Genomic DNA, 27,660 nt, shown 5'->3' on the forward strand with positions numbered 1-27,660 from the left:
AAATGTATATTTGGAAGCCAGAGAATAAGACAGGCATGTGACATCTAATAAAACTCTGCTGATGTAAAGTTCTGTTTAATATCAAACAGTCATACATTAATTTGCTACCCCTCTAGTAGGGGGATTTTTAGTAAAAGTTTGAAGTAGAAAGTAATTATTTCAGCTACTAAATTTTTTCAATAAAAGACAGCCAGGTTAGTATAACATGTAATTCCAATGTAGCAAACATTAGACTTAATAAATTGTGGCTGTTCTCCAATAAATGGAACACCAGCTGTTTAAATGCAAAGCAGTAATTAATACAGAACCTGCTTTCATTGCAATTAGTTCATGGTACAATGAATTCTTCCTAAATTGATTTCTAGCCACACTGGAGTTTCCACCTTAGTTAAACAGTGCTTTAAGTTCCAAACTACATGATCTATGCTTAGGCAAGACAGCTGAAGTTAAATGCTGACAGTCACGTCAGTAATGCTATGGGGAATGCAGTAACCCACGTTACAGCTCATTTGCTGTTAATTAATCAGTATCACCAATTAATCATATTGTATCACCAGTACTGTTTTATAGGGCACAACTGCAACGTGCAATGGAATCAAGTGCCCTTGAAACAGAACCAGGTGCAGCTGCTATATCCCTGAAGGGCAGCATAGGATGACATACCTCAGCCTTGAGGATCCGTGTTAATAACAACCACAACTGTTGCAACCCACAGGTTTTTAAAAGCATGGTTTATAATCTCAGGTGCAGCATCACTGAGACTTAGCTCCTTTCAGTTGTCACTTTCTATTCCAAAGAAGGCATGGAGCACCACAGTCTGAGATTCCCTGTAATGCACCTCACTGCAACCCACGATGCGGCTGCTCTTATTTCACTGGTGCCATGAACACGTGATAGTGCAGGGCAACTTTCTGCTGTCTAACTTGTTTCCACAAGAATGATCACAGAGACCTTACAAGTGATGAACCTGCTCCCCAAAAGCAATACCTTTACATTGTTACTATTTCTAAGGGGATATTAAGTTAAAGGTTTAAATAACTCGCCTTAAAAAATGCACACTTTCAATATTGTTTTTCCATGTTCTGCAAAAAGAGGTTTTGTTCATACAGTGACATTTACTAAAATACATTAAGGTAACAGCGTCGTTTCTTACCCATATGAGAAAGCATCATTTGACCTCCACTTTGAAATAACTGAAGCTGCTAATCCAGCCAGCAGAGCAGTACAGTCAAAAAACATATGAAAAGAATCTGATATTAGACCTAAACTGGAAAAGAACAGAAAAAAAAAAGTTAAGTTCCATATGCTACATGCTGACTATGAAAAAAACAGTATTTAATCTTTTACGCACCAGCAGAATACACTGTGTGTCTAAGCTTCAGGCATGGTTTTGCTAGGAGAGATCCACACTAGACCATCAATGCAAAGACAATGACAAAACTGCTTTTATCAGCTTAGGGAAGGCACTTTGGAAGAGCTTGTGGCAAAAAATCCTCCTAGCATATGATTTTGGTGGTAGCAGGGGATAGTTTCCCCTGCCACACACAAACCAAAGCCCCTGGAGAAGATATACCCATAGCTGTTATTTCTCACCAACATAATTCGGCTAGAATAGCACATACACACAAGTTGCATTTAAATACTGACACCACATGAGTTTGTAGAAGTAGTATTTCACATCTAGTTAAAAATTAGATTTAAAGATACTGCTTTTGAGTATCATGTGCAGTATATAAATAGGTTAACTGATACAGCAATACTTAAACTCTTCTTCTGAAGACTACCAATACCACCATAGTGATGGCGCTAAGCATTAACAGAAGCAATATTCTCAAATCCATTTCCAAACTTGATACTTTGGAAGACTTTGCACACACAGGGAAAATTGGTCAAAAATTCTTTAGTATCTGCGGTAAAAAGACCCCAATGAATCAATCAAAATAAAGTTTCATAAAATTTTGACAAACATATGCTTGTGAAATTATTTTAGGCCTGTAAATTCAGAAGTCTTCCACTTATGATTTTAGTTCATTATGTCAAACATTCTGTAAAGTCTACTTCAGCATAGCAGTTTTCCTCTCAAGCATCTTATTTCAGAACTAATGCATCATCAGATAAGAATTGTCTTTGATGTTCATTCACGCTGCAGCAACTTGACACTTTCTATGAGTAAGGCAGGCTGAAAAAAATGGAGTTGCAGTACACAGGGAATTCTAGGATCATATTCTCTTTTGCCTGAAATAAAAGCACGACAGCAATACACTTTTTAATACTTTTGACTACTATATACCTTTCCTAAATAGCCATCTTTTATGTTTACAGTTGTTTTTACATTTTACCTGAGCAGAGAAGCCAGCCCTTGATGGCATTGCCAAAGCACCAGACCTACATACTTTTTAATTTATCGCTGCTCAGTCTCCAAATTTCCAATCACAAATCTTCAGCCAGCAGTTTTAGCCTGAATCATAAACACATATAGAATTTATCCAAGATGCATCTAGTTATTCCCACTATAACAGACTATATGAGAGAGGGATAAGTAACTACTTTACTTCACAGCAAAAAGCAAGGTTTCCAGCATCCCAATCTCTACTGGGATCACACACATCCAAGGTTAACTTACTGTGGCGAAGCTACGCTAAATTAAAGGAAGCAACAACAGCACTCCTGAGAGCACAGAGCTCTATCAACGACTTTAAAAAATAAAAATGCAGACAAGAGCACTAAGTTGCTATGGATGGCTGCTTCTTCAGTTGGCTAAGTGTACAGACAGCAATCATTTGCTCCTTTTGGCAGCGATCACCATTACTCTTCTAGTTTGACTGGAATGTGTCCACACAGAAAGAAAAGCAAACAAATACCTGCTCCATCTGTTCTTTCAGCTGAATGGATCCAAGCTAATTCCAGTTCAAAATGATAGAGTGGTATTAGAACAATGATGAGCCACTGCTTGTAAACCTTATCTGGCCTTAAATCTTTGCCTTACCAGCTGCAAGGCATTGACTGGAAGACACACACTCCCCTTTCATCCAGAAGCTGATGAAGCAGAGGCTAAGACCACTTCTTAAATGGTTTATTTCAATTACCAATGCACAACTACAATCTTGATTGACAGACACAGAAAGAGTTTAGCATGCTGTTTTACCCTACAAAATTCAAGGCAACTTAACTTAGTTCATGAGTCACCCAGTCAGTAGAACTCATATCAGTTTGTAGGCTGTATGTAAGTTTGATTTAACATCATACACAACAGTTGCTAAATTTTACTAAATTACTAATCATGAACAGGTACTGTAAATCTGCAAGGAAGTGTGTGCATTGAAACACAAAAATTGCTTCATATTTGAAAACTTTTGATACAGAGGTACTGATAAGCATTTGTTATTACAATTGTCCCAAAAGTACCATTTTCCCAATCCTTTGGCTGTCTAAGAGCGGTTACTTACAGAACTCAGCTCTTGGAAACTGAAGAACAAATAGTAGTTACTGGTAGTGACAAGTTCTAGAGGACAGCCACGTTTTCGCGCTGAAGTCAAATACAAAGTTTCATTAGCCAAAGTTTGAACTACTTCACATTAAAAAACAAACCATTTCAGCCTGACTGAAATAAATTCTAGACTAATCAGAAGTGTTTCAGATGAAACATTCAACTGTGGAAGAAGTGGGTTTGAAGGAGAGGAGAGAACATATCTTGCTTTATATATATTTACCTATATAATTTATGGACACATACAGAGGTATATATATTCATACAACTATAACACATTTAAGGCAGAGGATGATGGCATGATAAATTGTCCTTAGGTGGTCTAGCCACCAAAGCAGGAAACAGATTAAGTAATTCTGAACAAACTTTAAAGGAAGACCAAAGGTTTTAGCTGGGTGCCTATGACACAGCAGAATAGAATTTCCTATCGAATTCTTGAAGGGTATAGGTGACAGCTTTTCCCTCCCCAAAACCAGGTGACATCCCTAGGGAAACAGCTCATTTTAGGTTTGGTTCTGAGCAGTAAGGAAGATCCAGTGGGGAAAAAAAACCCACAAAGCACACCAAACATTCAAGTAGAAGGTAATTAGGGTGACAGTAACCCTAAGTTTGTAATGATTCTGACACGGAAGGAATAAGCATGGCACACCACAGCTAGCTAGTGTTTTCTGGGGTGTGTTTTTGTCTTTTTTATAGCCTCCTGGGAAAGAGAAGAGTGTATAAGGACTGTTACCAAAACAAAATCCTATACTAACTCTAGAACCAGAAACCATGCAGCAAGTTATCATGCCACTGTGCTCACACCTGCAAATCTCAGAGGCAAGACTTACCATAGGTACAACAAAAACACAGCTGTGCTGCTTTCAAGACCTAAGCTAACACCTCCAAGTAGCCAGAGGCATGTGGATTTATCAAGAGGGGTCAGCACAGACTGTGTCTGCAATGCAATTCACCACATTGCATAAACATGCTGTCTATTATAGGTAAAGCTACAAGTGATTCAACTGCACAAACAATAGGAAGCCTAGTAAGAGGCGGGTCTGATTTCATCTGAGGCTTTTTTAAAATGACCTGTAAATTAACAAGACCTTAAAGAACTGAGTGCAAAGTGATTACTAAAGTAAACAAGTGATGCAGTCAACCACTAGCAACATGGGATGTATGCAAGAACTTCCATTAGAATTGGAACACATCATCCAGATTATTATCTAGCGGAAACCCTGTACTCAAATACATTGTGTCTAAATGAGGACATTTCCACAGCTGGTTTATTAACGTAAGTTTAACACCAAATTATACAAGTATGCACGTAATAGTATTTTAAAACAGAACAGTCCAAGTAGCAGATTTCAACTTTAAACAAGTTCTCAGCTAGTAAAATACCACATCCAGTTCTGTTGTCTGTGCTTTAAGAACATTAACATACGAGAATATTTCTAAGATCATATAAATAACAAAACAGCTACATAAGTTCAGGAAACAATCTACTTGGCAAACCAAACCTAAGCACAAAGCAAGATATAAGGAAAAAAAAATAAAATTGAAGATTTTTAGAACTTGCTGACAAAAATTTGGGGGGCTAAAATAATAGATTTGATTTTGAAATAAGAATATTCTAGTCAAAGAACTCGCAGCAATCTGCTTTAATTTAAATGGACAAAAGCGTACTTTCAGAATCACAATTAAAAAGAAATTCCTTAGTCTGTGGAAGCCAAGGAAAGAATCATCTGAATAATCATGGCAGCCTGTTAGCCTTGCTATCTTACGCTCACTGACATCATCAAGGGCACGAGAGAACAGAATTCAAGATCATGCTTCTAACACTTGCAGCATCAGGCACTGGGCATACCCAAGATAGGCCACAGTGTAATAAAGAAGTGCTCCAAGATGATACAGAAGATCCCCTTTACAAACATTCTGTTTCTGTATCTCTCACACACAGAGCAAAGGAGCTGTGCTCTTCAAACCGAAGAAATAATTTTCCCTATGGGGCTCCTTGTTTGCTCGTTATCTGTTTGTTCTTCCAAGGCATGGACCATCTGCTTTGACTGAGCGCATTCCTCATCATATTCTCTGTCACTCCTCTCTACTAAAGAGATACTTGCTAAGATACTGTTTTGTTCTAGCTCAAAATCTAGGCTTAATGTAAAGATACCTGCAATTAGTGACTTGAAATATAAACGAGATGTCCAACTAATGACTATCCTGCAAATCCCAATTCTTAATCTCTAAATGAACAAAAATTAATAAGAGTCTTCTCAATTCCAGTAAGCCCAATTCTTCAGTGACAAATTTCTGGCAAGTGTCACTTCAGTTTCTCAGTTTAATTATACAGGACTTTCTCTGGCATATATTTTATTTCTGGTCACACTACCAAAAAAATTGTTATGCTTAAAAGAAAGACATCAGAACAAACTCACAGGAACATAAAGCTCTTTATACCTGAACCACTGAGAAAAATATTTGCATCTTCTGAGCTATTAAAAAAATATCCATACTCAAATAGACAGACTACACATATAATAATCCTCACACAATTGCAAAGTGAATCAATATCAAAGTCAAAACCAAGCACATCCAAGATGATCTGCACATTGCCAAGATAGTGTGTGCCCAAGACAGCACTGCGTTCTCACCTGTGCTACAGTGGCAATTACTGTCATCAAGGTTAAGGATATTATAGTACAGTTTGAGAGATTCAGAGAAACATGATAAATATTAGGATGCAACCATTTCCAAATCCACATTATTGCATTTACTCCAGACTCTTGATTAAGAGTTCCAGTAATCCGTGTCCATACCACAGCTTTTGATAAAGCCTACTTTAAGTTCTATGCGGAAGAACACACTGTTGGGATTAAATAACATGTCCATGCCAGTCCACTTTGAACTAACTATTGACATAGAGACTGAAATACCACCATAAAACAACTTCTCTATCAAAAATGATGCATGACGGAGATACTATTGCCACTGTCTGTTCTCTACCTGTACATCGTACACCAGTACTGAAGATATTTTCCATTTCTGCTTCTATTTTACTACAGATTTTTCAGTAGCAATTTAGTCAAGTCCTTCCTGCTTTTTCCACCTTTGTGAATTTGTGTGCTATATAAACTACCACTTAGCTATACCAGGATGCGTTAATCCTGTTTCTCACTCAGGGACAAGGACATTTGGTGCAGTGCTGTTTTTTGACACCCAGCTATCAACTTACAAATAAAGCCACGTTCCCAGACATAGGGTCTCTGTGGCAAGTGGCAGGCACGAAACGGTTAAAACACCTGGGTCCTGTAACTCACGCCAAGGCCAGGCCAACTCTTCAGCAAAGACCCGAGCAGCACGGCCGGCAAGACAGCAGTTTCAAACAGCATTCCTCCATTATGCGCTGAGTCGCGCCCCCCAAGCAGGAGCGCCTACCCCCGAGCCTCTGGGGTCTTGCTGAGGGGATGGCGGAGCCGGTCGCTACCAACTGGAGCGCTCCCGGTCAGGAGAAGCTCTCCAGTAGCCCTCAACGCTCTGCCGACCGGCCCCTCCGGACGGCGGGCAAGGAGGCCGAGCCCGGCCACACGGCCCCGGCCCGCGGCGCCCCGACCCGGCCCCGCCGAGAGGGAGACGTGGCACTGACCGCGGCGGGAGGCGCTGCTTCCTGCACGCTGGGAGCCGCTCCCGCCTCGCCAGCCGCCCTGTGCCGCGCCCCCCCGCCGCGGTACCTGTTACTCCAGATGCCGTAGAGCAGCTCCACGAAGGCGAAGGAGAGATTGAGGCAGAGGAAGAAAAAGAGGTTGCGGGAGGTCTTGTCCGCCAGGATGGACCTGCAGACAGAGCACACAGCGAATCACCTGCTGCCGACACGGCAGGAGGCAGCGGCGGAAGGCTGAACCCGCTCGCCGAGCGGCTCAGGGGCCCTCGGCACCAGCCTTCCCCAGCCCCTCCGCGGGGGCTCGGCCGCGACCCCGGCCCTCACTGCGCCCGCCCCCCTCCCCTGGACACTTACCTGAACCAGCCCGACACCTTCCTGAGCAGGTTGAGCCTGGGCGGCTTGTACTCATCGTCCTTGATGGAGAGGGGCAACATCTTCCCGGCGCCGGGGCTACGGCGTGCCCGGCCGGCAGAGCAGGCAGGCGGGGCAGGACAGGAACGCTCCCCCGGCGGCCGGCCCACACGCCAGTCACACTTCCGGCCTACCACTACGCGCCTGCGCGTCGCCGCGGCGCGAGGGCGTGTCGCCGCGGCCCGTTCGCGCGCAGGAGGCGGGACTGGGGTTGGCGGCGGGTCCCGCGGGCAGGGACAAGCGTGTGCTGCGGAAGCTGGTTGCCGTCCAGCCTTTGGGGCGTTGGTCACGCGGAGCAGAGCGCGCGCTGCCCGGAAAAGCAGAACACAGGCCGGAACGTGAACTCTCACCCGCCCCGTGCTAGCTGCTCGCCCGCGTTCTGCCTGCGATGCCCGCTACTCCCGGAGCAGCCGCTGGAGGAGGCCTCGGTACGGGGCTGGGGCGGCGGCCTGGCGCCCCGCGGCCGGACCCGGGCTGAGGCGCAACGCAGCGCTCTAGGAAGCTGTGCGGTAGCTAGAGCTGCCGGGGCCGGGCAGGGGGGACTCCAAGCCCACGGCAGGACCACGAACTACAAACCGGGGCCTGCCGGGAGGAAGCGGAGGGACGCCACACAGGAAGCGAGGTACGGCGGCGCCGCCATAGCACTGCGGCGGTCCCGCCCGGGCCGCCCCTGAGTCACCGGAGCGGTCTGCACGGGCAGGCCGAGCCGCGGGGTGCCGGGTCGGCAGCTCCTCCCCTCTGCCTTGCTGCCCGCCGCCGCGCTCGCTGCTGCCGGTACCGCCTGGGAAGCACAACCAGCTGCTGGTAGCGCCGAGCCGCTGGGGAAGCAAGCGGCAGTACCGGCGTCTTCCTGAACGTGAGCGAAACTATGCGTGAGGGGGCGGCCGGGATGGGCGGCGTGCTCTGCCCGGAGGGGGAAGCTGTTCGCTTCTGCTGCCTAGCTGCATATAATTATTATGAATATTATGAAATGCTATTATGAGGTGCTGCCCATGAAGAGAGGAGAACCTGCTCAAGAAGTCTTTTTTTGGGGGGGTGAGGATTAAAATACTGCATTTTGACATAGCATTTTTATTTTTCATCAATCTTGTTTTGAAGAGGTGTTTTTTACAGGCGGTGTTGTAAGAATTTATTTAAGATGTCAATCTTGCATTGCAGTTTTATAACTTGATTGGCACTTTATTACTGGAAAGTGCCATGATGTTAAAAAAGATGTTATAAATATTTTGTATAGACATTTATTTTAAATAAAGAGTATATAATCCTTACTTATTATTACAGCTTATTGTATGCAGTTGAGTAAATGCAAGAATGTATGGCAAGCCAGGAAGTCTCATTACCACGGTGGACAACATTTATAGTTTCATCTGAAGTATGCTCTTAAATTTTTACTAATTAATTGTTACAGTGGTGTTGTTGCATCTAGGTTGAAGTTGGGGAAAGAGGATCTAAGGTTCACCTTTTTAAAAGCACATATGACCAAGATATGGTGGACCTAAGAAATGCTGAGTAGCTGCTGCTGCCAGTCATTTTTAGAAGTCAAGCATGTTTGTTTACACCTATAAAATGAAACAACCAAAACAAGTAATTAGCTTCTGGAAATAGTTTCAATGACCTTTCCAGCCTCACAAAATAAGTCAGTGGTAAAACTGGAACTCAAATTTGGGAAGATCTCTATGTGTGGATGTATTCAGATTGGTATACACACAAATTGACAATTATGTAGTTTTAAGAAGTAAGTTTATATAAACAAATCGCTCTTACAAAATTTCACATAGGTTCAACTATTAAATACAAGTTCTTGTTCTCTAAACTTTTATAGTACCATTCCTAAATCAAAAATAAAAACTCCCTTTCTTTGTTCAGCTAGTTTTAGAAGAACAAAAATCCTTCCAACAACCTAGGAGACTTAACAGGTTTCTTAGGTTGCTGTCCTGCATGTTGTGCATCCTTCCTTTTTGTGTTTATAGTCATGTTTGCATTCCCTTCTGCCAAGCTGCTGAATCAGATGGGAAGAACAAAATGCTGTGCATTAAGCCTCTAACACAACTGGTAAGCTTAGTGGAAGGAGAGTGTGAAGGGGATGGGCCAGAAAAGGAAATTTTATTGGGACTGCCTGCCTGGCTGTGGTAGCCAAATACATATTTTAGTGGTGCCTGGTGAACAAAGCAACAGACTGAGGTTCTGGAGACCTACTTGTATCTCTGTAGTTGACCCTAAGGATGGAGCACATTGGTACAAACCAACAATTTTACAAGCAGAGAAATATGCTGTGCTTTTCTTTCTAACCAAGTGGTGTGATAACTGCTTTCTGGAGTGTTCATTGAAAGGCTGAGACAATTACTCAACTGAGCAATAGGAAAAGGGATTGGATAATTGCCAAGAATGCGTACATCAATCAGTAATTGAGAGGAACGTTTACTTGTAAAAGAATGCTGGGTAGCATGTGGGGTAACGTGATCTTCTTGTAGAGTCCCTTTAATTTCCAACAGATTCAAAGATATCAACCAACTGTCCTGTAAAAACAAGGCGGGGAAAACAATCCTACTTGGCAACTATGAGGTAAGTTGAGAGGGTTTTTAGACTAAAATTTACATTCATATTTTCAAGCATGGTATATGCACTATGGAAAAGAATGATCAAAACTACTGTGAAAAAAACATGCAGATACTCTCAAAAATTGTAATTGATGGGGCTGTCCTGGATTGCTTAATTTGATCAGAATTCCCTGCTGAAAGCCTAGAAATTACTAATGGAGTAACATATGCATAGATGAGTAGTATTACTACTGTTTAGTAGTAAGCTTAGAATATTCATCTTGTATTCAGTTCATACTAGTCTTGCAAGTAAAGGAGGAAGAACAGATGTGGATGACACATTCGAGGTGCAAACTATGGAATGCAGTGGCTGCTGGATCCGGCTGAGATTACAATTTATAAATGTCTGGAGAACTGGGAGTGCTACCTAAGAGGCATGAATATCAGGGCTACCTTTGTAGGAGCTGCTTTTTAAGAGCTCCTGTTTAGTTCTGAAATCAGGAGGATCCAGAAACCCCTGCCTTATACTAAGGCTGCTCCCCCAGCTAGCTGGTACATAGCACCTGACACTTCCAGTTTCCACTGAGCTCTAGATTTAGCAGACCAGCTGTTACTGATGTTGTTGCATTCCTACATTACTCCATTTGGCATGTTTCTTTTGCTCCGCCTGTGATAACAGCCTCAGTTAGTATGATCAGAATCATAATTTCTACATTAATAACCATTATTGAGCAGATATACAAACTATTGACAAAATGTCTAGCAAATCAGTGATAAAGATTGTTCCTTATGTGTATGGTGCCTGAGCAATGGAAAAAGAGCATTTAACTTCCTCCTTTTTGCCAGAGCTCTTGAGGAGGCACCTTCTCTCCCTTTTGTTTCCCAGCTGAGGCAGAGCTCCTGCAACGCTGAAAATACTGAATATTGGTACAAATTTGCTTTCTAATTTCAGCTGGATGGGTTTGGTGAGGTATATAAATGTTCAATTAAAAAGGTGGTATGGAGAAAATAAGAGATGATGAACAGTCGAGTTAAAGAATTATTGTAGATTCATTTTTGCAAAACAATGAAATTCAAAGTTAACCAATAAAAGTGAAAAGCAAACAAACATAGAAACCAAGTACCAGAAGTATCTGTCATCGTAGCTGAAAGTAATTGGCCCAAGTCATAAAATCCTCCTTATTTATTTACTTAAACAAAAGTCTACTTAATGTTGTGGGAGTTTTGCTCGATAGAGATAACTATACACAGGATTAATGACTTTTTTTTTTCCTGTCACTTGTTTTAAAGGTATCTTCATTTCTGTAAGCTTCCAGGAAGAGTTATGGGAATCCGCCTACTACGCTTTACTTCTGTGGTGATCATTGTCTTACTTCTTGTGGCAGGTGCTTTAACAGCTTTGCTTCCCAATATCAAAGATGACAAAATGCCCAATTTGAGAAGGGAACCAAAAACCCAGAGTCAGTCTGCCTTGGATTCATTTACTCTTGTTATGCAGACATATAATAGAACTGACTTACTGCTAAAGCTTTTAAATCATTATCAAGCCATCCCCCACCTACATAAAGTAATTGTTGTGTGGAACAACATTGGTGAGAAGATACCAGAGGAAATGTGGAATTCCTTGGGGCCTCATCCTGTCCCTGTTGTCTTTAAAGTTCAAACTGTAAATCGCATGAGGAACAGACTCCAGAATTTCCCTGAGCTGGAAACAAAAGGTAATCAGCAGTTCATATCACTACTACTAATATTCTTTTCACACTTTAAATGCTAAAAGAAAGATAGTTTGAGTTATAAGATGTAATAAATCCATGGACCTGTTGGGCCACTTACTAGAATGTGGGTAATACAGAAGAAACTTATGTTACGATGTCAGATGCACACCACTACCAGCAAACTAGAGGCCATCAGTGAAGAGTAAGGAAAAAAAAGAGGGATGTCAAATGCATTTCATGGGCTTTTGCAGCTGTGTATGTTCTCCATTCCCTTTGTCAGGCAATCAGGCAGTTCAGCCTCTCCTCCCTTTATACTGTAAACTGAAATTCATAGTGCATGTATTTGTTGGATCTCTGCGTTAATTTGGACTTAAGCCATCCGGTAAAGACTTGATTTAATCCATTCATTTTAAGACTTAAGTTCTCAAACATGTTCTGCTCTTCAAAAAAAAAATTCCCTCCCTGGGAAGTTCTTCTTCTATCTCAAACTATGCATCCTTTTTTTAAGAGTATTTTCCCCAGTCTTTTGGCTATTCATCTAAATATTCTTCCTAAGCTCTTTCCAGGAGAAGCACAACAATAAGCCCTGTTTGTTTCAAGTGGAAAAAAACCCCATATGTTGCATTACAGACATCACCTTACTCATGATTAGTAAAGGTAATGCTATTTACTGCAGCCTCGCAAACATGCCTTGCTACACAAAACCCATGACTTCTGGGAAGATACTAGACACTTCAACTTCCCAAGTGTTTTATTTACTATAATGGGATTTATGTTGACTATAAATGTAAGCTTTAATGCATCTGGAGTTCTGATCTAAGAATATCTTTCCTTTTCCACTTCCTGATAGCCTTTTGCCTAAAACTTAAGGGAAAGATTCTTCCTTCTGTAGTTAATCATATAGAATGTTGCCTATAGCTTGCTTATTTAGAACTTGCAAGTAATGAGGAGACGGGTAAAATTTTATGCTAAGAATCCCGTATAAATCTCATACACTAAAGAATGGTATCTAACTATTTTAGTTGTATTTTTACACAAGATTAGTAGAATTTTAAGTTGCTTTGCTGGACACTCCAAGTTTTCCAACACATATCTGTCTAGCTGTACTGCAGATGATCAAAGGTTGCTGAGTTTTGTTATAGCCTGGCAAATACTCTAAAACTTAGGTTTGCTTCCAGTTACCACAAAGCTGCAACCTTGCTTTAGCTTTGAAATCTAAATACGTTTTCTCCATCTACTTTCAAGGAGTTACAATTCAGCTTAGTGGTTATAGAAGTTTCACAGCTAACTTGTCAAATACTGTGCTGCATACTGTGCTCATGTATTTAATCTTTTGATAAGGTTTTTTTTGGTTTTTTTTCCTCCCTTCAGCCGTTTTAATGATGGATGATGATACACTCGTCAGTGCTCATGACCTTGCTTTTGCTTTCTCTGTTTGGCAGGTAATGTTTTGCACCTTGGCAGTCAGTATTTGTGAGTTACAATTGATATGAATGTTTTTAATTAGAGTAATACTATATTATAATGTTTTACCATTGATTTTCGAGCTATAAAGTTAAATTTTAGAAGGATTTGAGCATTGAATAGTAGAAATTGCAAAAATATTCTTCAATAGTAGCTATATCTGTAATCTACAACTTTGAAATTTTTACTCTTCTTATACATGAACACTGAAATTGTTGACTGCTGAATTTATTTAAATTGATAGTAGGCTGCAAAACAAAAGTCTGTGGGTTTTTTCTCTCTAAGAGAAATTGTCTGTAAAGTTACTTTGCCAAAAATAGGGCTGCAGATTGTGGATAGATATTTCTTGGCACTACATGATGTGAAATGAGGCATATTGTGTCAGTTTTGCAAAACTGTATTTAATTGCAACATTTACTCAGATCAAAGGACCATATGCCAACAATTTCATTCTTTTCTGGAAATAATCTTGTGCTCCTCATTAAAAAAAAGCATAAACCTCTCTTGTGAAAATATTTACACACATTTCACGTTTTGATTTTTTTAATTTCTTTTTTCTTTCAGCAATTTCCAGAGCATATAGTGGGATTTGTTCCTAGAAAGCACATTTCTACTCCTTCAGGTGTATACAGTTATGGCAGCTTTGAATTGCAGAACCCTGGATTTGGAAACGGAGATCATTATTCTATGGTACTTATTGGTGCAGCATTTTTTCATAGTGGATATTTAGAAGACTTTCAAAGACAGCCAGAAGCTGTTTACGCCTTAATAGATGAAACTCAAAATTGTGATGATATTGCTATGAATTTTCTGGTAGCTAAGCACACTGGAAAGCCGTCCGGAGTGTTTGTGAAGCCTGTTGATATAAGAAATTTAGAAAAAGACACTAACAGTGGCTATTCTGGAATGTGGCACCGAGCAGAGCATTTGTTACAGAGATCTTACTGTGTAAATAAACTGGTTAATATTTATGATGGCATGCCTTTAAAATATTCTAATATCATGATTTCTCAGTTTGGTTTTCCTAATTATGCCAATCACAAAAATAAAATGTAAACCAATGAATTTAAGGGGTTAGATGTTAAAGAAGACTCAGTGAATTGTACTGAGTTGAAGGAGAGAAGGTATAATTAATTGCATCTTGGCCATCCTTATTTGTAGCCTCTGAATTTTTTCCATTTGGCTTTTTATGTATTTTTTTTTCCTTTCTTACTAATTCTCCAAGGTAGGTTTTGAGAAGACTTGAAGAATATATATTAATGTTTAGCTGTGATAAAATCATCCTCTTTCCATAAAACTGAAAAGTTATTACAATTAATTAGGCCAGTTCTTCAGAAACATGCAGACAAAAATGCACTCCTACCCGTCAGTGCTTATGTTTGATTTTTTTTTTTTAATATATGTATCTAGTCAAATGAGGTCTAGGCCTATTTTTGATAGTTATATGTTGAGATGCTTCCTTGCCTTTCCCCTCCTCTCCTAACCTCCTCCTACCCAGATATCAGTGAAACCATAGAAGGGCTACAGTAAACTGTTGGCCAGGCTTCTAGACTCCTGTACAAAACCCCTTTGAAGTTTGTATATAAGCTATTCTGTATTCTGAGATGTTCCTGAAGCTGCTGTGAAAGCAGGCCAGAAAGAGTACCTCACCTTAATCTCAGATAGTCCTAAAACCATTGCCTACAATGTCTACTACTGCTGAGATAGTGGAAAATGATTCTGATGTGGCTTTTTTTCCTATTATTAATTTGCCTAGAGTTGCTGAAACACTGCAGGCAGCTGAAAGGTAAAATGTAGCAATTGGAAAATTAAGAAACATGAATATATGAAATATGAAACTTTTATATAAGCAGCCAGAAGAAATGGATGGGATATTACTTATTAATGCTCTTTAGTACTTAGTTTTATTTTTATATTTTGCATGTCCATTGTTACAAAAATATGCCCAAGAAAATCCTCACTTTTTAAAAATGTGTTATTTACAATTCTTAGTAAGAGCAAGCAGTTTTACATTTATTACAGAATGTACATTTTGTAATGTTACAGATCTGCTGGTTTTTAACTACTCTTTCAAATGAGTATTTAATTTTTGGTTCCTTTCATCTCTGTTTTTGGTGGCTATGACAACATAATTAAAATGTGCAATGAATGGGTAAAGCGTTATAAAAGAAAGTATTTTAAGGTACTGTGATGTTTGACAGGACTGGACTATTATCAGTCTCTGAATTCCCTGGCTTCATGTATAGCAAGAAACAGAGCTATTATTAACAGCTTTTGTTAGATTGGCACACTCTAGTTCTGGAAATGTTGTGTTAACGTAGACAGGACAAACCTTTTCCGTTGCACTTGCAGAACCTTTTTGTGATATGAAGGAAAGAACAAGAGACAGTGATTTTCCTGGGCTGCAGAGAGGAATCAAATCTGGCATCCAAAATAGATTGTTTCATCTGTATCAGCTTTTAATTGATTCTTAGTGTCAGTTCAAAGGTATCTATGGGCAATCAATAACAGCTAATACCTGGTACACAAATAGCATCTGCACAAATGGTGCATTTTATCATTTTTGTAATAAGTTAGCTGAACAAAAAGTGGTACAAGAATGCGACAAGTTCTTTACAGCAGGGCTGATTCTGGGTGTGAGTCTTTGGGGGAACGGGGGATTCTTTTGCCTTGTTCTATCAGTGTTAAAGAATTTGGTTTCTGTTCAGTGAAGTCTTCCTAGTACTTTTGCAAGATTTAAACGGCAAAATCTTAACATGGCAATGTAAAGTCTGCTTAATTTTGTTGTAATAGTGAAAATTAGATTTTAATTATTGTGCTGTAGTGGTAAGTAATATACAAACAAGTCTGATCTTCCCAGAAATGCAGCTTTTCTAGTGGTAGTTTACTGCATTTCATCTAATTACTGGTCTTCTGTAATTTCTGTTCTGTGCAGTACCAACTAGAATTGTGAAGACTCACAGATGTTGTTTACCTTTTAAAATGTGAAATGAACTGTCAGCTCAGCCAAATCTTAGTATTGGCATCTTTGTTGGGGGGAAGGAGTTGTTTTGGGTTGGGTTTTTTGTTGTTTTTGTTTTGTTCTTCTGTATCAGTGAAAAAACTAATAGAACAAGCTTTTATTATACTAGTAAAATTAATTTGTACCATTGTCAAATAAAATACATTGAACAGATTTGCAATGTATTTATTTTCAGATTATTGACTTAAGTTTTTCAGTGTTAGATGTCTAAAGTAAGCTAACAGTTTGCATACAGATGTGCAGCACCAAGATTTCACTTTTTATAAAGTGTGCTTGTTGGCACATACATTCACTTAATTTAGGTAAGGCCCACTCATGAGGGAAAAAAGCAATCAAAAACCACAGCCTTAAGCACTTAGGCTTAGACAGCAAAGAAAATTCAAAGATAAGACTTCAGCTCCAGCCGTAATTCACTGTGCTTAGGAACCAAATGGGTTTTGTTTGTTTATTTTTCAAAGGCTGGTAACTTTTTATCCCTTGATGGTTATAAAAGTGTCTTAAGATTCTTTAATGAAATATATTACTGAGAATTTGTATTTTTAACAAAATAATATGCATGTGATGATTTCATCTAAAAGATTACCTACATGTCATTTGGAAATATTTTGGAATCTAAACAGATTCATCACCACCTCTGAATGTTCTGTAGAAATTAACATGGGATTTTTTACGTGGTATCTAAAAGATAGATTTAAAAAATCCTTGTTGAAAAAATCAGGATAGTCTTAAAATGATGCAACAGGACTACAAGAAAATTGCTTCTTTACCTACAGTTAAAAAAATGCCACAAGATGTCACTGTAGCCTTAATATTTGATATTATCAAATGTTAAAAATAGTAATCGGAATAGATTGTAAGAACAAAATTGTACGAGGGAAAAAGATTCTTAAAGCTAGTATTTTACAAGTTGAAATTTGTTAGGTAATCATATGAAAAGCTATGAAACACAATACTGGAACTGAAAAAACATGGAGGTTATTTTGTACATATTTTTGCAAGGAAGAAGATAAAATTATTTTAATTATTTTCTATGCTTACAAAGGCTCTAGCAAATTGCCACAAATGAGAACTTGTACGCAACCAAAACAATATTTGTAATTTTGCAAAAGGTATATAAGCAGTATACAAACAGCATTTGACAGTGGGGTTTCAGTTTCTAGTCACGTTTGCCTCCTCGATTCACCAGCTTAGCTAGATGGATTTACAAAGAATAGGCTTTAACGCAAACTATGTATTTAGGGATTCTAGATAAAGGACAGCTAGCCTGTTAAACTCCATCTTTGCTTCTGTTGCCCAAGATACATTAGTTAAAGCTAATGTGAGTATGCTCATACAACTCCCCTCAAGTAGAGTACAGCACAGACTTAGAAATGTATGTTACATTGAACTGTAGTGAAAGTTTGAGTAAAAAAGGATGTTAAAAACATTCTGGAGAAAATCCATTGATATCTCCTTACACAGGATATTACTCGTAAACAATAATATAAAAAAAAAGATTTAATTAAGGGTTAAATACAAGTTATAGAACAATATAGGAAAAGATAAATGCATTTTTCCATAAAAAGCAAGTATGCCCCCAACAACCTTTATTTAATTTGCTGTTACAGAAGACTATGGTCTTAGTCTTGCAAGCATCTTGCATGGAATAGTACTACTGAGAATGAGGTTTCTTACCTAAGTTCACAGGACCAGGCCCAAAGAGAGTCATATTTAAGAACATTAGTTCTGGAGCTATTAAAAAAAAAAAGGAAAAAAGAGGAATGTAAGAACACAGGTACAAATTATTAGAACCAATACCAAAAATAAGCTACTACAAAACAATTGTATGAGAGAAGTATTTTCTGTAGTACTTCAGCATGTTTGTAAGGCTTTAAAGGTTAGCCAGTGCTTATGACACCAGGTTAAAAATCGAAGAGTCAAAAGTGTTTCACACTCATGTTTAGCCTCATTTTCAGACACACTAGATTTAATTATATGAACTGGTAGTTACAGTAGATTATTTATAGTGTTAGGAAAACATGGTGATGATAATATGGACCTCAGGGCTGCATATTGTTTTGTATTACAATGTCTTTTTAAGGTGTTTCAAGGGTGGATTTTTTTTTTGTTTGTTTTAGGGAACAATAGCATCCTTTTTCTCCTCAAGGTACCTCTCCTTTGCAACCTTTTACTTGTTTAGTTGTAAAAATGAGACGGGCTGTCTGCTCTGTTTGGGACTTAACTAGTTCTTTCTAAAGGGGAGGGTGGTAGAAGAAAGGCATTTCTAACACTTTTAGTGTTTCTATTTCTTTGGCAGTAAGTTAATTGCAGACTACAAGCTAATTCAGGTTTTGCAAATGAACCACCAGAAATTTAACCTTTTACTTTTTTAAAACATAAAGCTACAAGTAATTTTGTGTAGTTTTAAGACAGCCTTAGAAGCATACGTGAAACTCTTCATCGCTGGATGACTTCTCAGTAAGCACGAGAGCCCATAGCTCGAACCAGTGCGTTAAGAGAGTTTCATGCGACAGAGGTCCTCTTCTATTCACAAGCGGCTTCCCCGAGATCTTGTTTCTCGGTTCTGCCTAGCAGAGGACGCTGCCCGGCAGATACAGTTCCTCGTCCGAGAGAGGGAAGGCCCAGCAGGTGACAGAAACCCCCTTGGGCGGGAAAGGAGGCGCCGGCGTGTGGCCGTTGGGCGGGGGGGCTCAGCTGAGGAGAGCCCCGTTCGCGGGGTGCGCCCGGCAGCAGCCCTCTCTTCATCAGGCACGGTTCGCTCATTGGCTGGAAGCGCAGGAAGGCAGCTTTTGATTGGTGGCTCGGCTTGTCTATCAGGTTAAATGGTGGTGCAGACCTGGCTGGGTCGGGACCCGTACGAGTAAGTCCCAGGTAGGGGATAGAGAACTCCGCCGGCCCGGCGCTTCTCTTCTCCCCTGGGGCGGCCTCCCGCCCAGTCTGTGCGACTCGCTCACCTCCGCCTGAGCTGGCCCTGCACTACTGAGGTACTAGCTCCGGCTCAGGTCTGTTTCCCGCCGCCTCAGGCCCTGCGAGCTGTACCTCAAGACCTCCTTTGCCTCCATGGGGCGTTTTGCCACAGGCCGCCCTCGGGCGGGGAGAGAGAAGAGAAAAGCGCCGCGGGACGCGGACTCTCTGCCCGGGCGTGGAGAGGGCCGTGCTCCACCCGGAGGTGGGCGTGAGAGCAAGACCAAGGCGGAGGGCGGAGCTGTGCCGGGTGCAAAGCCGCTGCCTGGCGGATCAGGGGCGCTGGCGGGCCGGGCTGCTTCCCCCGTGGTTAGGCGCTCTGAGGTAGAGGGCGGGGCCGCCGGACTGGGGGAGCTGGAGCAGGGGTCTGGTCGCTCGCACGCCTTGGCCCTGGGCCGGGCGAAACAAAGGCTCAGTAACGCAGTTGCTAGAGCGCCGCCGGTCGCCTGGTAACCGCCTGCTGCCTCTTTATCCGGGGGCGTCTCCTGGCTGGGGTGGAGCTTAAGTCCCTGTGGGCTCCCGCCCGTTCTCCTGGTGGCTTGCCGTGTCCTGGAGCTAGTTCGCGTCTCCGCTCCTGTTCCTATGCGGGCTGCGGCAGCGGCGCTGCTAGCAGCGTGGCTCCTGGCGGGCGGCCCCTCAGGGCAACGGGTCGCTTCCCAGCGAGTGCTCGCCGGCCGCGCTGGGGCTGCCCCGGAGCGCCATGAGTTCGGAGCCGCCCCGCGCCTCTCTGCTCCGCGCCCTGTTTAAGATGGAGCCGGCGGCAGCCGCCTCCGAAGTGCTGGGGGGAGCCTCAGAGTTCGTGAAAGGTGAGAACGGGCCGCGGAGCCCTCCCTGTCCCCTGGCCGTGGGGGTCCCGCTTGCTGGAGCCTCCCTCAGAAAGAAACCGCTGGCTTCTTTCCCGTCCTCCCCACCTCCTTCCCCCGGCTCCGTGGGCTCTGCTGCGTGCCCAGCTCGGCTTCGGCCCCCTTTGCCTTGCGGTTTTCGCGAGCTGCCTGCCCCTCGGCTCCTGCGGGGCACGCATAAGCGGTTCCTTCCTCCTCTCTTTTCCGGTAAGATGCGGGGCCGGCACCTGTTGCTATGCGTTGCTGTGCTCTGGGTGAGAAATCTCCCCCACCATCAAGTGGCTCCCGAGGGGTGCCCGGCCGGTCAGAGCGGGGCGGGGGGGGGTCCTCGTGGGTAGGGCCTGCGGGCGGAGCGGGCACTCATGCTACCGCCACCGCTCACGCAGAAGAAAAAAGGATGAGCGGTGCTTCTTCCCCTCCGGGCCGCGGCGGGACAAGACGGGGCCGCAGGGTGCGGCGCCCACCGGTGGGGTGACAGGCGTGCCGTGAGGAAGTGGCGGTCTGCTTTGTCCGTCCTACGCTGTTGTCCTCGTCTGTCTTTCAGATCGGCTGTACTTTGCTACTTTACGAAATAAACCGAAAAGTACCGTAAATACCCACTACTTCTGTACTGATGAGGAACTGGTCTATGAAAAGTAAGTGTTGTGGTCTGTTGTGTTTTGCATATTCAAAGCCATCACCTGAGATTCTTCCCAACGCACTTTTAATACTATAGAGAATATTTTTGCCCCATTTAGCTACTTGCACAAAGCATGAGTGTAAGGTGAGCCTGAATATATTTATACATTAGCTGAAACTAGTTTAGCAAGATTGCTATTAAAAAACCCCTACAACCCCACAAAAACGGCTACAAGACCAGTTAAATGGCTTAAATTGTGGTTGAGCTAGGGGAAGGATGTCTGAGCTTTGTAAGATTTGTTTATGAGGTGGAGAAGATCTCTTAAGACTAATTACATCTTATTAAATGGTGTCTTAAATAGAAGATGTGTTAGGTGTGAATGGATGAAACAGTAGTTTGTTTTATATGTGTTTTCCTGTATAGACTGTATGAAGTGATTACCTTTTATACAGAATTATAAGAATGCAAAGCTTAAATGTGCTTTTGAAGAACATCTGCAAATTTTTTTTTTTTGTAAGTCTGCAGAAGGTTTTGAGCTAGCACTTCCTGTTGGCTTTTGTAGCTTTAGAGCAGCAGAGTATTTTCTGTGAAGTAAAAGCTTCATGTGTTTGGAAGACCCTGATAGCACATAGAGGGTCAACAGTAAAATTGATTATAGTTGTGAATACTATTAAAGGACATAAAATACACTAAACAAGTAACTGCTCTGTGCTGTGGTTAAAAAATAGTTGCTCAGATCAACTGTTTCATGTGTGATGATATAGCTAGCCACTTGACATGGGATTTGCTGCAGCACAGGTGAAACAAAATATGGACTTACTTTAGATACAACTTTCTTTCCATATGAGTTGAACTTGTGAGCACCAACATTCTTACTTCCCTTCTCCAGTGATTTCAGTACTGCTTCTGTGAAAGTGTAAACCAATCTTTCTTGGTTTGCAAGGTTTGCTTGGTTTACTTTCTATGCACAGCTTAGAGTTGTAGTGTTTCTTTTCTACATGTTTTTGAGTCTTACTTATCTTAAGCTGTGTATCTTCTACTAGAGTTCCCAATTATTTGTTCCCAAAGTTGACTTTTGTAATTAACTGTTTGGGTTGGGAGTAGGTTCTGTAATGATCACTAATTTAGGCTGGAAGGGACCTCAGGAGTACCCTAAGGCAAGGTTGAGCTAATATTAAAAGCAAAATTCAAGTGGAGAAGATCCTGTGCTATTTTTGTTTAGCAAAAACTATGTTATATGAATATGTTCCACTTTAATGAAACAAAAATTGATCTTGTGGCTATTGTAAGACTTCTATATTATGTTTGACCTGAAATATTTTGTTTCTAATTCTTAATATGCTTCCAGGAAGGGTGAAGGAATCTTATGTGGGATTTGATCTTAGGAGTGGGAAGGGGGAGCAGTCCTGTACTGTTAGTTACAGATGATTGTACTAACCAAGGACTGCAACTGGGGTATTTTGTGTGAGGATGGTATCCTATTAAAAAAAAAAAAAAAAGTATGTTTACCATGTATAAAGGAAATTCAGTATGTATACTCCTTAACTTAATTACCTGTTAACCACATACCGGGGTGTAACTTGATACCTGATATAATTACAAGATAATGGAAGGAAGCAAAGTTTCCTTTATCTTCCAGGGCACATCTAAAGAATTTGGACATGCAACTCATGGTGTATTTTCTGAATTGATATTTCCTAATCTATTTGATCCCTTTTTAAAGGTATCATCCTATACTTGATACTGTAATAGTACTCTCCCTAATATGAAGTAGAAATTAAGTGGCAGTTACCAGGTGGTATGAATTAATTTTGTGTAATAACCTAACTCTTTTACATAACGGTGCTAAACTTTCCCAATATTTGTATTGTAGCACCCATCATTATCGGTGTATGCAATATTTGGTAGTAAAACCATGCCTGATCTTATTTTTAATTTTTTCCTCTCTTTTTCCCTCTTTTCTCCAAGGAAGTTTACATTGTTTCAGGGAAGTAAAAGCAGGTGTCAGTAGGGTTACCATATTTTTTTCAATATCTTTCTGAAATTGGAAAGCTAGAAGCAAAATGAGGAGTACAATGCAAGTCTCCTGGTTCTTGGGGAAATAGTTATTTTACTCTAGCTTCCCTTTTCCTCATGCTCATCGATCAGTCTGTTGTTTCACAGGCTGCACAGCAAAGTGAGGGGCCTGACATTAGGGATTGTCTGTAAGTAGCAGTGGAGTGTAACTTTAGTACACAAGATCAGGTCTTCTGCTCATTTTCTCAAAAATGCAGCCTTCTTACTGAGAAAGTGATCAGAAATATTTTTTTACATGATAGCAAAATAAACGTTTGGAAGTGAGTTTTGAAGTCCAGTAGCTCAGAATAGTGGTTTCCAGAGTCTTCATTCAAAATGGCCTGCCTGTGCTGTTCTTGCCAGTCAGAATTTCATGGCCACTTCTGTTTTAAATCAAATGAGTTGTTCATATTGGTACAAGGAGGAGGAGGACAGGAGATATCTACTCAAGCACAAAGTCCTCTGCACCTGTGAGAAACATAAGTAGCTTTATTAAACAACTGTTTATTGACTTAATTTTGTTTAGATGTATCATTCTAGGGACAAGACAAAGATACTTCATTGTGCATGGAAGTAAACTGCTTTTCTTTGGGCTGTTATTCTGTTAACTTTAGTGATAACTTTTAAGTATGAAGTGTTACAGAAATTTACTGAGCTGACTTACTGAGGTGTCAGTTTGCTTTCACTGAAGCAATGTATGATCTGAAAACCTCATGAATATGTAGGCGTGGGGTTGTCTGGTTACAGAGAGCATGTTATTGGATCACATAGTACTTAAAATCTCACTGCCTCGCTTGCCTTTTTTCCCAACTCTTGGAGACATAAGGAAGTAATAGTGTACGTTGATAGTATACCCCATTTATTAAACAAAACAGCTGTAGCACTAGATCTAATGATTTTGGAAGTTTTGGTCTAATAAATGCTGACTTGCTCTTGCAGTTTGTCATGTAACTTATCACTAAAATGTACACAAAGTGTGGTTATGTAATCTTGAGTACTTTAGCCTTCAGTTTTCACTTGAAGTTGTCAGCTATTCTAATGAATTCATAACACTGTCTTCACTTATTTGAGCATTCACACTTTTAAAAATAATAAAGAAAGGCTTAAATGCTTTTAAGAACATCTCAAATGTTAGCTGACTAGGAACTTGCTACTAGAACTGTCACTATTTTAGTTAAATGTGCTGCAATTTAACCTTGAAGCCATTATGCTAGGGAAATGGTATGCAAATTCCTCAGCTGAGAGAACAAGAAACCTGAATGAATTTATCCAATTCTGAATTCTCTTTTTTGATCTGTTTCTATAAGATTTTGTCAATATCTTTCTGAAACTCTGAGGTCCCTCCTGAGAGCCTGCACTGCTGTGTATAAGGGAATCCGGTCTTTCAGGGTAATGTAGTGGAGGTAACTATTACTTCAGGAAAATAGAGTTAATGAGAAATAATCTAGGTTGATGAAGACTGTCATTTGGCAAATAGACAAGTCTGGCCTTGGCAAGACCTCAGTTAATGAGTTAGGCACTAGTAAGAAGCTTTTTATTCTCTAAGAATAGCGTCTTTCATGTTTCACCTTTCAGTAAACAGATCTGGCTTGAGAATACTACACTTGACTGGTTAACTTGGCTTTCACATATTTTTATCAAAGCAACTTTTTGTCCTTTTTATTGCTGACTAGTTTTCTCAAACAAAATTAAAATTTAGATAATAAGAAACAGGAATCTTACTGATAAATTATAACAGCAGCTTTCATAAATCATGATGGTTTTAGTCAGTTATTTGTTCTGACTTCAAATCTCTTGTGTAAACAGCTTTTGCAGATCCAGTCGCTGACATCTTGTAAGCAGCTGTAAAAGTAATTACTATTATATTCTCTGTGTATCCTATGTTTTATACTAAAACTTTCTTTCAAGCCATGGTATGTTACTCATCCATTTCACAGCAGTCTTAACATTAGCTACTTTTATTCTGTTGCTTGAACTTAGACTCTCAAATGCTTATAAAAATATTAAACGCATACTGTTTGGACTTTGACTTGTAGGACTAGTTTCCTTCACTGCATGTGTATATGCAAAGAAGCAGTTTCTTGTGAGAAGAGTAAGGGTTAACTTATTTATTTTTACTTTGGCTAAATGCTTCTTTTCTGTGGCTATCCAGTAACAGTACTTACATAAGAAACGTGAATTTCTCTATCATTCTGTGGCTTATATCATTTGAAAGGGAAAAGAAAACTTAAACTTAGCCTTGTTACGACAGAGCTGTCACTTCACACAGAGAACAGGGAGTTCCTTGTTCACATCAGCAGCTTTTTGAAGACTTGAACTTAACTATCAGATGACCAAGATAACTTAGTAAGCTAAAGTCCACAAAAAAAAAAAAATTAGCAAATTTCCCAACTTCTAACTTCTATCGATGTGAATGTAAATACAGAGCAGAAAAACTTCATATACTAATACCAGCTTTTGTAAGTCTAATTCTTACAGATGAGTATTAAGAATAGTACTGCAGCTTTATTTTGTCTTCCATCTTAAAATGAGAGACTTAAAATTCACTGCAAGCAAGAAAATCAGAAGATCTAAGAATTGGAGGTGTCAACTTTTCCTTCAGACATGAACTACTGACATAATTTTATATTTGAGACTTGTGAAGTGCTGTCCCTTAACACCTGTGGTGTTCTCTCCAGTCCAACAGTTTCATAAATTTTATGCCCACACATTGCTTTACCATGTCTGTCTTTACTTTGCACAGAAAAGATAAATGCAATTGCCAAAAGTATTGAGGATTTTTTTTGTTTGCAGGTACCAGGATAAAACAGATCTGTTTTCTAGGCTCGAGTTTTATATTGGATGGGAATGTAGCTTGATACAGGAAACTCCTTATGAGAAACTTAGCTTCTGTTAAGATGACTTTTTTTTCTGTAGAGAGTAGGTCTTTAACATGACCGGAAGATTCTTCTATAGGAAAACTTTTTATGGGAGAACTTTTTCACTGATACTTTGTTCTTGATGTCAAGGAGCGTTGTATCAAAAAGGCATATATCTGGAATAGCTATTTAATTGTCTATAATTTGGATCTATGACTTCTTGTTGGATTTCGAAGAATCAGGATCTTGAGGAGGGTTTGGAACGTTCAAGGGAAAGTGGAGTGAGTACCTGGTGTTTTGCATAATCCAGAGCCTCTGCATTATTCCTACCTTCAGATGCAAGCAGTAAGGTGATACATAATTTCTAGGGTTATATTTGCTGTGTCATCCTTTGTCTATTCAGAACTGTGCAATCCCTAAGTAATATTGAGTTTTAGGGATTCTGTCTCAGCCCCGATGGGACAGCTTCCAGCAATTTGTGTGTTACTGGAATTGGTGGGTCTTGAGCAGAGAGAGAGTGCCACTGAGCGTCTCACCTCTGTTCACGCACTTGAGAAGCAGGAAGGAGGAACACACTCTACGAAACAGGAGTGGAGGAGGAAAACTGAATAGGTAAGATTTCCTGCCCAGTGGTTAGGTTGTAATGAATGTGTGGACTGATCCTCTGGGCTTTCATCCAGAAATTTTGCTGCATGTAAAATGTGCTCGTCTTATGATTTGAAGCATTTATCTGCAATGCTGGGCCACTTCTGCAGGAGCTGGTTCTTGTACTGCTTAATGGCTAGATTCAGAGCACATGCAGCAAGGGCCTTAAAGTGGAGTGACCTGAATGTTCTAGTAGTTCAGCCTAGGAAAGGGTGAGAAAAAAGCAAGTGGAGAATGTTTTTCTTCTCATTCTAATTCAGTGTCATAGCTTAATTTTAATAGTAAGCTGGATCTTTGTAAAATGCTAAAAATTAGTGTAATTTTGCAGTTAGGAAGCTGTATTTCTGCTAGTTCCTGAAGTTCTTCTGGTTAAACTTTTTGGTTTGAGTAGTTGCAAGCTTGGGGTGCTCCTGTTTAGGCAGAAAGGACTTTATATGGTTGCTTGTCTCCAAGAAGGCAGGCTTCCTACTTAAAGGAGTTGTGGTGCTTCAATTCTGGTGTACATACTCCAGAAAATGATTGCAATTGCTAAACTGTGCCTCTGTTTTCAGGTCACTAACCCAGTAATTGAGTAAGCTGCCATGCAAGTAATGTTATCCCCTCAGAGCATTATTGCATTGTTAGAACTGACGTGGTGGATCTGTCCTATTTGTCTCCCCTCTCCCCCCTCCCCACCCAATATGGTAATTAGGCTTTGGACTATATTCAAGCTATTGGAAATACCTATGGTAAGAACACCGTCATGTTCAGTGTAGGCCAGTGTAAATTCAGTGTCACTGCTATCATGAAGAAAAGAATTGTGAAACAGCTTTTCAGATGGGAATCTCCTATCCTTTCATCTGCACCTCTGTTGCTGTATCACAAAACTTGTAAGTGAATGGCAGTATAAAACTACTGCTCTGGTGTATTCATCTGTGGGGAAAAAGGATCAGGCTTCTAGGGTAAAGTAGCGCAATTTGTCTTTGAAAGATAACTTGATACCTTGGCCATAAATAGATTGACTGTGATGTTAATATGGAGGTTATCAATTCATTTCAAAGTTTACCAGGCTATAGTATTCCTTCATTGACCATAACCAGGCTCCATCCAGTAGTTCAAGATATGAAAGCTGTTTATCATTCCAGTGCTGTACTAGGGTCATTGGTATTCAAATGCTTAGTAAAAAGTGACCTTAGCATTCAGAAGGGGTACCCAAGGCTTGAGCTGACTCATAGCACCTTCACGTGGCTTACCATGGAACTGCAGTCTGAAACAACTAGAGTTGCTGTCCTAAAGTGGACTACATGTCTTTCACCATTAAATTCCCTGGAAGAATGTACAGTAACTGATTGCATGGCAGTAGACCAACGAGCTCTTTGTGGGCTGGCTTTTCTAGGTGGATGACCATTCCTATTATAC

General features: G+C 40.6%; 3 protein-coding genes across 26 annotated transcripts in view; 2 read left to right on the forward strand and 1 right to left on the reverse strand.

Annotated features, from left to right (window-relative positions):
* The window catches only part of SLC30A7 (solute carrier family 30 member 7), a 31,079-nt gene extending 23,332 nt beyond the window's left edge, over window positions 1–7,747 (reverse strand). The window contains exons 1-3 of one of the 7 annotated variants that reach the window (XM_054833917.1): window positions 7,485–7,747; window positions 7,201–7,302; window positions 1,154–1,262 (exon numbers count right to left, since the gene is read on the reverse strand). In XM_054833917.1, the coding sequence (XP_054689892.1) occupies window positions 1,154–1,262; window positions 7,201–7,302; window positions 7,485–7,539 (266 nt within the window). In that variant the 5' untranslated portion in view covers window positions 7,540–7,747. Of the gene's footprint in view, window positions 1–1,153; window positions 1,268–1,351; window positions 3,740–6,704; window positions 7,049–7,200; window positions 7,303–7,484 lie in introns of those variants that run through there. The other 6 variants (XM_054833916.1, XM_054833922.1, XM_054833921.1 and 3 more) reach the window with 6 other exon arrangements.
* Window positions 7,748–7,781: 34 nt separating this feature from the next.
* EXTL2 (exostosin like glycosyltransferase 2) lies at window positions 7,782–16,432 on the forward strand. Of its 13 annotated transcripts, none has more exons than XM_054833935.1 (6): window positions 7,826–8,576; window positions 10,034–10,103; window positions 11,369–11,796; window positions 13,165–13,235; window positions 13,822–13,947; window positions 15,610–16,432. In XM_054833935.1, the coding sequence occupies exons 1-6, from the start codon at window positions 8,498–8,500 to the stop codon at window positions 15,625–15,627; spliced, it is 792 nt and encodes a 263-aa protein (XP_054689910.1). In that variant the 5' UTR covers window positions 7,826–8,497; the 3' UTR covers window positions 15,628–16,432. The 13 variants fall into 13 exon arrangements, with proteins under 13 accessions (XP_054689900.1, XP_054689912.1, XP_054689910.1 ...); XM_054833931.1 differs by adding an exon at window positions 9,512–9,593 and having other exon boundaries at window positions 7,837–8,913; window positions 13,822–16,432; XM_054833934.1 differs by adding an exon at window positions 8,823–8,913 and having other exon boundaries at window positions 7,837–8,397; window positions 13,822–16,432.
* Window positions 16,433–19,600: 3,168 nt separating this feature from the next.
* CDC14A (cell division cycle 14A) overlaps window positions 19,601–27,660 on the forward strand; it is a 60,794-nt gene continuing 52,734 nt past the window's right edge. For all 6 annotated transcript variants that reach the window (XR_008578091.1, XM_054833911.1, XM_054833915.1 and 3 more), the window contains exons 1-2: window positions 19,601–20,049; window positions 20,630–20,720. Coding sequence is in view for 5 of the 6 variants with exons in the window: in XM_054833911.1 (XP_054689886.1) it covers window positions 19,944–20,049; window positions 20,630–20,720 (197 nt within the window). In the remaining variant the exon portion in view is untranslated. The remainder of the gene's footprint in view (window positions 20,050–20,629; window positions 20,721–27,660) is intronic.

This window comes from Grus americana, chromosome 8, assembly GCF_028858705.1.
Source record: "Grus americana isolate bGruAme1 chromosome 8, bGruAme1.mat, whole genome shotgun sequence".
NCBI classification, from domain to species: domain Eukaryota; kingdom Metazoa; phylum Chordata; class Aves; order Gruiformes; family Gruidae; genus Grus; species Grus americana.

Bases quoted from the DNA above. Each gene is read 5' to 3' on its own strand.
- EXTL2 (XM_054833924.1), top strand. From the start codon at position 8,498: ATGAATATTATGAAATGCTATTATGAGGTGCTGCCCATGAAGAGAGGA. The intron at 11,797-13,164 runs GTAATCAGCAGT...TCCTCCCTTCAG, and splicing joins CCCTGAGCTGGAAACAAAAG to CCGTTTTAATGATGGATGAT. The intron at 13,236-13,821 runs GTAATGTTTTGC...TTTTTCTTTCAG, and splicing joins TTGCTTTCTCTGTTTGGCAG to CAATTTCCAGAGCATATAGT.